Source organism: Apium graveolens, chromosome 9, assembly GCF_009905375.1.
Source record: "Apium graveolens cultivar Ventura chromosome 9, ASM990537v1, whole genome shotgun sequence".
NCBI lineage: Eukaryota > Viridiplantae > Streptophyta > Magnoliopsida > Apiales > Apiaceae > Apium > Apium graveolens.
In genome coordinates this window covers 269,928,946-269,938,314 of record NC_133655.1, presented here as the reverse complement: position 1 = coordinate 269,938,314, position 9,369 = coordinate 269,928,946, and the positions used below count along the sequence as shown (strand labels likewise).

Below are 9,369 nucleotides of genomic sequence, written 5' to 3'. Positions count from 1 at the left end.
CGGAGGAATTGACTCTGTTGAATTGATGGTGAAACAGAGTAAAGATCCTATGAATGAGAAGATAACGTCAATGATTGTGAATTGGATTGGACTTAACGGAGTAACGAAGACTGAAATGAGTGATCCGACGGTTGAGATTTCATATTTTCAATCCCTGTGTGCTTTGCTTTTAATTGGGGTTTGTTTCGGTGGTGGTTGGGGTGTGGGTGTGGTGGTGGTGGACGGAGGGGGTGGTGTTTCGGTTGGGAGTGGAGGGGGTGGGGTTTCGCCAATTCTCGTCGTTCCAAGCATTAGGCGGTCACCGGGTTAGTCACAAGAAGCCTAAGTTAATGGCTGGAGATCTTTTAAAGTAATACCTATGAAGCCAAGAATACACGAGTGCTCAATATGTGGAACTGAGTTTGCTCTAGTTCAAGCTCTTGGGGGACACATGCGGCATCACCGTACGGAAATGGAGGCTAATTCATCTAGTACTTCTACGACGATAAGTGATGATCATAAGGCTATGGAGGGGGTGCCCATTTTAAAGAAGAGTAATAGTTGCAAAAGATTTTGGGGTTTGGATCTTAATTTGATGTCGTATGATAATTATTTGAAGTTGGGATCGGATTATGTTAAGCTCACCGGGATCGGGATATTTTCCGATTTTCGGCGAGTTTTTTTTGAAATTGGTGTGCGTGAATTCAACCGTATTCGGTAGCATTTAGAATCCTATTTTTATCCAAATACGGTTGAATTTAATAATTGGGCGGGCCTTTTCAATTTTGACATTAAATTAAATTATTTGGGCGGGATATTCATATTTTATCTGAAAAATTAAATTTGACCGGAAGCGGTTGTATTTAGCAGGTCGTATTTAAGCGGTTGTATTTAGTCGGTTGTATTTAGTAATAAATACAACCGGTTTACTAAATATGACTCCAGCGAATACAACCGGTCCAAAAACCGGTTATATTTAGCTAAATACAAATAAAAACGGTCGAATTTAGCTAAATACAACCGATTTTAAACCGGTTGTATTTAGCTTTTTTTGTAGTGAATGTCCTAACTAACGATGATAATTTTCAAAGTGATGGAATCGATGACGAAAGTATTAAGTCCAATGATGATTATGATATAAGTGCTTTTACTTATGATCATGGCTCCCGTTATAGTCATATTGTTAGGGGTTGAACATTAACGTTTGAATATTTGATATGGTTAATGAATGTTTGTAAAATAACCCGAGTTATGTTTATAAGTTGAATATATCTTTGTAATTATATGTATATATATATATCCATCTAGGTTTTTGTACGATTTAAATTTTCGCATGCGAACGAGTATGAATTTATGTTAAAACTAAATCTAAATTATTTTATAGTTTAGATGTTGGATCTATGCTACGCATAATGTGTGAATAGGAGGACATGTTTAAAAATTAAATTTATAGTCCAACATGTATATTGTGTCTTTTAAAATACGAACTTACGACGGTTGTGCATAACATATATTATCGTAATATAGTAAATTTTCATATCTTTTTTTTTTATCGTAGGTAACCCGCAGCTGCTACCTTTCGGGTGCGCACTGGGTAAACCCTACGGGCTCACGCAATAGCCTGCAAACCACGTGAACCAAGATAAACCGCATTTAAGCGACAGGCTCTGGCTCAGGAGGCATAATCATAAATTCTCCTCCCGTGGGATTCGAACCTGTGACCAAGAGGATAGTTTTCCTCTCTTTAACCAACTGAGCCAACCATTGCGGGCAAACAAGTGGGTCCCACTTCCATTTGCTATATACAATGTCTTTTTGGTCGGAAGTTAACAACATACGACGATTATTTTCTTCGTGAGTTTATTGATGATTAAACAGCTGAAGCGGTCTCGATAATTTCTCTTATGACGAAATGCAAATTTTTCATCACAATTAGCTCTGTTACGATGATTCCAATGCAAAAAAAATCGTTAAAACTTATTATGTCCTTTACATATATAAAATAAGTGTAATGGACTTCTTATCCAAAATTATGGTCATGTACCGCCAAAATAATATCAGTTGTTGATCTGATATAATTAAAAATAGAAGATTAAGATTAAATTTTATTAGAATAAATATATTCAAAATGAATTCATAAAAAGAAAATGATTAAATTGTTCACGTACTAATCAAACACTAATTGCAATACAATTTCTTAATATAATCCCAAACAGAATATGTATAATGATTTAACCAATTATAACTTTAAAAAGGATTATATTGTTCTATTGATACCAAATAGATGGAATATGATTAGATTTTATATTATATATAACTTTGATTCAATTATTTATCCATATATTTCTCAATATCTACATATTTGTTACAACAATATTACAATAAAGTAGCAAAAATAAAAAAATAAATTGCAACAAAATCAGAAATAACAACATAAATGTATATTAAAAAAACTATAAAAATATTTTTCTAATATTTTAAAAAGTAAACTTTTTTAAAACCGGGTATCGCGCGAGTTATAAGTAGTAAGATTAAAATAAGCGTAACAGATTTATCAGTGAAAATTTTGATCATTTACCGGAAAAATAATATCAACCATTGATCTAATTTTTTAAAAATAGATGATCAAAATTAAATTTTATTAGAATAAAAACTTATAGGGTGGAATCTGGAAGAGCAATTCAAAGAAAGAGATCAATAAAAATATAATTCTTCTTATTTAAGAAAATTAATTTAATTAAAAATTAAACCAAGGAATTATAGAATATTAAACATAAGATATTTTGTATATTTGTATTGAAAATAGAGATGAACAAATGATTTAGAACAATATTTTTACAAAAGCGATATGTATAATAAGAGAGATGGATTAATAAACAAATCATTAAAATTTTGGTCGGGCAGTTAATGATAATTTATATTGAATTCAAATTTCTCTATCAATTTAAATTCTAGTTCATACTGAACTACATATTATTCTAATTAAAACTAATTTTTTCTATCAAATTAAATTTTAATTTATGTTAATTTTTATGTTATTTTAATTGATTTTGAATTCAATTTATTCTACTAATTTAATTTTTATTTAATTAAATTCTAAAAAAATCTATAATTGGATAATCATTTTAATTATTATTTAATTAAACGATAAAATAGATATTATAATATCTATTATACAGATATTATAGATATCTATAGTAATAATATCAAAAGGTAATTTATTATTCGGTATAATATTCTCAAAATAAATTAAAAAATAAACTACACTTTTCATCCGGGTTAAAACAAAATTATACTATTTATTCGGGTTAAAATATAATTTAGAGTAAATTAAATATAATTATTTGAATTTTCTTGGTATAATATGTCTTGAGATAAGACAAAATAATAAGTACTATTAATCCGGGTAAGAAAAAGTATATAATTGAATCATGTTAAAAAAACAATATGTACTATTCATGTAATCATAAAACGATGTAAGTGATTCGAAATAAAACAAAATTTAAATCAAGATATAATTCGATTAACTAAAATAAAATCATATATATACTATTTATGTGGGCTCAAAAATATTACAATATTCATCCGGGCTTAAAAAATTAAACTCAAACTAAATATAATTAGTTCAATTTGGTAGATGTAGCAGGTGTCGGCTTGAAACACAATAATGAAATCATTTATCCGGGTAAAACAAAATTAAAATATTTTTTTTAAACACATAAAAATATCAATAAAATTATACGCTCAATCAGAAATATTATATTTTTTAAATATATTTTATTAAAAAAATCATGAACATATACATGTATTAATATATTATCATAAAATCATGTCATTTAAGTAAACAAATTTAAAATAAAATAAATTTATTTAAGAAATTTGTTAGCATTGCTATATGAAACAGAATGTTATCACATTATTCATCGTACACCATAAAAAAAAATTGCTACTCAAATTATTATTTTGATGACTATGAAAATTGTAATATCAAAATGAAAAATGTTCAGATTCCTGCTTTCATGCCCCTATCTGCAACTTGTGTGTACTTCTCTGATCATTAACATTGCCAAGTAATATTCCCGATCAGAACTGTAGATCAGCAGTGCCAAGATAAACACTGGACCTGATAGACTGTTTAATTACCAAGGACCAGCTGAACAGTTCAAATTCTTTTTTTTCCCTAATATTTCGGACCTGAAACACTCATTAAATCATACGCGCAATAATAAATGATAGTTTATGATTTTCTAAATTAGAATTATTTCCACACAAAATTTATTTTTAAACATATTCTAATATTTTGTTATGTAACCCGACCAACGTTGAGGGCCGGGTTTAGTCAAAATGACCATTTGGTTACATAAATCAATCGTTTTTACTATCGATTTAGAATCTGTTTCTTGTAGTTAATAATAAATATAGGGTTGAATGTGTAATTTTAGGTTGTATTATATATCAAAAAAAATATATTTAAATAGCACAAAAATTATTAAACATACATTTAAATATTCCTCATTGTAATGAAATCTTGACAGGAAATCCAATTCTATAGGATTTAAACGAATTGAATTGTCCGTAAGTTTTGTTAGAAATTCAAATTCAACAAAGTTTTTCGATTTCGAACACGAGTTTAAAAACATTTTCCGTTTGATACTTTTAACAAACAAAGCAACTTTGTAAGGCATTAGACTTGAGTTTAGTTCCCCTTCAACTTCAGTTTAGCTTAGCTTGAGTTTTGTTCGAAAAATTAAAATATATTTATAATGTTATATATATATATGTTTGGTGTTCGACTTAAATATTATCAAACTTAAATTTGAAAATAAATTTATCTAATAATTATCCTATTATTTAATTTATTAAAATTTTCCTTCAAGTTCGTTAAATTTTCGTTCATGTCCGACTCTAATTCCACATAGGTGTTGTTAACTTGTATTTTCCATGTCTACAAAGCTAGGCTACATAAATCATTGTGTGCTTTATATCATGAAGAGAGGAAAGGGAAATACAGTAAAAAAAAAGAGAGGAAAGGGGTATTTTGGATGTTTTCTCCTGAAAAAAATATAATTAATTAATTAATTAAAAAATCTGAGATGAATTTTGTATTTGATCCTCAATAAAATTTGGTGGCTTGTTTTTCTTGCGAGTTCCGACAATAACCGCAATCACCTACACGAGCATGAATAGACAGATCATACTGTTAAAAATAAAATTACAACCAAATTCACTGCCCTCATCTCTCATCATCTCTCTCTATATATAGTATTGAAATATATACATACAAGCTCATATAATTATAGACATGTCATTCTCTTCTATTTGTATAAATAATACACACTACATACTCTTTAAAGTAATCAAAGCTTTGCACTACAATATACAAAAACATTCTTAGCCAGATTCCTCAGTTCTCCACCAATTCCTTAAACATCAAAGTTTAAACTAATTGATTATATTCTGTTAAACAAATAGTTTATCATTTTATAAACATCCCTTAGTTTTCTTTTCACTATATTTATATATATTGAAGAATGGGGCTCAGGGATATTGGTGCGGAACTTCCACCAGGGTTTAGGTTTTATCCAAGTGATGAAGAATTAGTGTGCCATTATCTTTACAAAAAGATTGCAAATGAAGATGTTTTGAAGGGTACTCTTGTGGAAATTGATCTTCATACTTGTGAGCCTTGGCAGCTTCCTGGTAACCTACTTATTCATTTATTTATTTCTCTATCTTGTCGTTTTTTCTCTTTTGTAGTTTGTTAATTAATTCAGGGATTTTACAATAATTATATGTGGTTCTTGTATTAACAAACTTGTGAATTGCGATAAGCCTTTGATCTAAGGTGATGTCGGTTTTCAAAGTGTTTAACCAATAATTAAGAAATGGGGGATTAGTACTGTTGTATGTTTATGGGAGTATATAATGCATAGATGTAATCTTTTAGAGCTCTTCTTTTTCTTTCAAACCTTTATTCTGCAAAGGGGGAATCTCGCGAAAAGAAAGATTTTCTTGGTCGATGATAGTGGGGAGCAATTGATCGTGAAGATCGACTTACATAAAGCTCATTTTATATATGATTCTGCGGGGGTTGCACACGAACGACTCAGATTTATATAGGTTATTTAGTCATCATGAGTTGATCATGCGATTGTTTCATTGGAGCACTGAACAATATATAAACGGGCACACACATACACTTTCTCCTGTTTACTTTTGCTTCCTTATCACCTATTGTGATATACTAATCATCACATCTGTTCTTCAATAAGATATCATCCTTTTCGTAAACGCTACACGCAGGGTGAGTGTGTTCAATCCATTTCCTGCAACTTCTGCAGAAGTATCTTGTTTCGAGTAGAACTCGACGGCTGTGAGAACTTTTTTGGCCTATTATTTTGTTCATTCTGCAGTCTGTGGATATGATCTAGTGTTAATTAATATATGTGAATTTATGCATATTTATTCTGATATTAGTCTATTTGATTCATGTCATCCGCGTATACTATACCTGCATATCGTTTCAAAGAATTGATTTATGTTTGAAGCATTACTGTTCCTTTTTTCTGTGTGTGAAGATAATAATCTTTAACTCATGGCGTAACCAGGATTTAAAAGGATAAAAGCTGTAATATTTAACATGTTAAATATTGTCTTACATCTGAAAGAGATCGGAGGAGAGTTTGAGCTGTGAAGGAAACAATTAGTATAACTCATTGGCAACAATTATTTGAATGTTTTACTCACATATGTTGCTGTAACTGTACTCAAAGTATACTGTTTATGTACATATATACCTACATACTTCATTCCTTGTATGTGTGTGGTGTATATACTTTTACTGTAGTACTACAAGTTCAATAATTTGAATCTGACACATACTTCTTCTACACAATTTCTATAGAAAACGACACTACACGACGAAGATGCAGGCTTGCTATCGTTTAAATTTTTGTAAAGTCCAATAAATGTACTGTCACACAAAAATTCCATTTCCTATGTAAATTACAATTATTCTACTAGGGTAAAGTTATAACCAGTCAAATACCAATCTATGGTGGTCCATGCTCTATCCAAGCTTTATTGTAAAGTTAGCTACAAGATAGACTTGTATAACAATATTTCAACTGTTCTATCTAATTAATTTAATTCGAGAGCACATTCGAACTAATTAGTTGATAGTTTTACTTTAGTCTATTCAAAATGGCTGTGCAGAAAATTAATTAACTAGTTGTGTGTTTGTGTTTACTCTTGCAGAGGTGGCAAAGCTGAATTCAACAGAATGGTACTTCTTTAGCTTTAGAGACCGGAAATATGCCACTGGCTTTCGGACCAATCGAGCCACCACGACGGGGTACTGGAAAGCCACTGGGAAGGATCGGGTGGTGGTTGATCCAAAGACTAATGCAATTGTAGGGATGAGAAAGACTTTGGTTTTTTACAAGAATAGAGCTCCCAATGGTGTTAAAACTGGTTGGATCATGCATGAATTTCGTCTCGAAAACCCACATCTCCCACCTAAGGTACACATTGATTCCTTTTTCTTGATTAATCTGTGCTCGGTTTTGTGTCACATTCTACCAAAGTGTATGTGATTTCAGTCTCACCATGCACCTTCACATGTCACATATCTATAACTCAATTTAATACAGTGGGTTTATTTGTCTTTGTTACCTAATTGGGACATTCTAAAAGATTGATACAGAAACAGACTTTTGATTTGCTTCAAAAACTTCTAAAAAAAAGCCACTAAAACACACTCACTGGCTTCCATTTTTCATCTTTTCTTTTGTTCATATCGAAAATGATGCACTTACGTCAGGTTCTTTATAGCAAAAGTGACTTAGACAATTGACATGAAGAGAACTTTTTAACCTCTTCCTACAAGCCAACTTATTATATAAGACACAGAAAAACATATATGCAGTGGCTAGATTATTACGCGGTTCATTATACACAATATGTTCATCATCTTTATAATAGATGTTTTTTTTTCTAATTAAACTAACAGTACTACAAGATATACAGCGTAATTGATACTTCTTAATACGTACTCACCTAACTTTAATGTGAGATACAAATGATTTTTAATATGAATGCAGAGTGATACTTTTGTAATTGCAAAACTTGTTTAAATTTACAGCTCTATCATTGATATAATTAACTTCCTTAAGTACGTACTTGGCAACATTTTTCTCTCAAGTTAACATGTAATTTTAATCCGCTTGTATTAAAAGTTTTGTAAATAATGACTAATGATTAAAGCAGGAGGACTGGGTGTTGTGTAGAGTATTCCACAAAGCCAAGACAGAGAACATCAACCAACTGAGCCCACAAGACGTGTTTGAGGTTCAAGAGGCAACAGCTGGTGACACTTCTCCTCTGTCGTCGTCTAACAAAATATCACCCCTCGGCTTTTATCCCTACCAACAATATAATCAAATCATCACACCTCAAGCCCCCCCATCCTACCAACATTCCAATAATCTACTTCAAATCCCATCACTCAGCCCTAATTTCCTTCAATTATCTCATCAAGTTCGCAACGACACTAGTACTACCACTCTCACTCGTGTCAATGATATCATGATGATTAACTCCAAACGCGACGATCAGGATGATTACAAGTTCTTGTTTGATATGAACTTCGAAGATGGGAATATCGGAGATGAACTGGATTCAAATATGCATGGGATAATGTTTGATGATTGTTTATAAGTTAGTTTACAATATATACCATCGAGTCTGCGTTATTTTTTCAGTTATATATTATATATGCAGGAAGGGGGTCTGTTTTAAGGGTACTGAAACAAAACATTCATGATGCATTTGATCTGTTAGATTTGTCGTATACTTTAAATTATAGAATTATATAGAATGATAGGGCTGCTAGGTCTAGGTCATACATGTTCAGTGTTTGTAAAGTTTGTAAATTAATATTACATTTATTTGCATTGTGTAATGTCAGATTGATAGAATATGATAGAAAATCCTGATTTATGTTTATATTCAACCAAAAATAACATGTAATTTTCCTGTTACAAGTTTAATTAGCTGGCTTGATATACTGTCTAATTAGTCGTAACCGTATGTTTTCATTCTATAATCATAGCTACGTACGTAATTACAAAAATAGAACATGCAAATAAGAAAATACATACCTGGGGATAAGGTTTATGTAATAGGAGAACTTACCGTGCAAGCATTGAAAAGATATATAGTGAGCTGATTAATAAAGGTAAATACGTTGATGGTAAGTTTAACCATTAGTTTGTAGTCTTATCTTGCTTGATTAATTTGTGGTTTATGATTATAAGAAAAGTAGCCCTCGATCGAGAATCTTATATATGAATTGGATGTGTTGTACATGATTAAAATGACCATCGTTCT

The 9,369-nt window shown here is 30.7% G+C and overlaps 1 protein-coding gene across 2 annotated transcripts; it reads left to right on the top strand.

The window, feature by feature from the left end:
• Positions 1-5,294: 5,294 nt before the first annotated feature.
• On the top strand, positions 5,295-8,985 carry LOC141682527 (NAC domain-containing protein 21/22-like). 2 transcript variants are annotated; one of them, XM_074487215.1, is made up of 3 exons: positions 5,295-5,679; positions 7,237-7,502; positions 8,245-8,985. In XM_074487215.1, exons 1-3 carry the CDS (start codon positions 5,511-5,513, stop codon positions 8,695-8,697), a joined length of 888 nt encoding a protein of 295 aa, XP_074343316.1. In that variant the 5' UTR covers positions 5,295-5,510; the 3' UTR covers positions 8,698-8,985. The 2 variants fall into 2 exon arrangements, with proteins under 2 accessions (XP_074343316.1, XP_074343317.1); XM_074487216.1 differs by having other exon boundaries at positions 5,299-5,679; positions 8,248-8,985.
• The last annotated feature ends 384 nt before the right edge of the window (positions 8,986-9,369 follow it).

What these genes read in the sequence shown, in the direction of transcription:
- LOC141682527 (XM_074487215.1), top strand. Translation starts at nt 5,511, where the DNA reads ATGGGGCTCAGGGATATTGGTGCGGAACTTCCACCAGGGTTTAGGTTT. An exon ending in TGAGCCTTGGCAGCTTCCTG is followed by an intron (nt 5,680 to 7,236) that starts GTAACCTACTTA and finishes TTACTCTTGCAG; the next exon opens with AGGTGGCAAAGCTGAATTCA. An exon ending in ACCCACATCTCCCACCTAAG is followed by an intron (nt 7,503 to 8,244) that starts GTACACATTGAT and finishes TAATGATTAAAG; the next exon opens with CAGGAGGACTGGGTGTTGTG.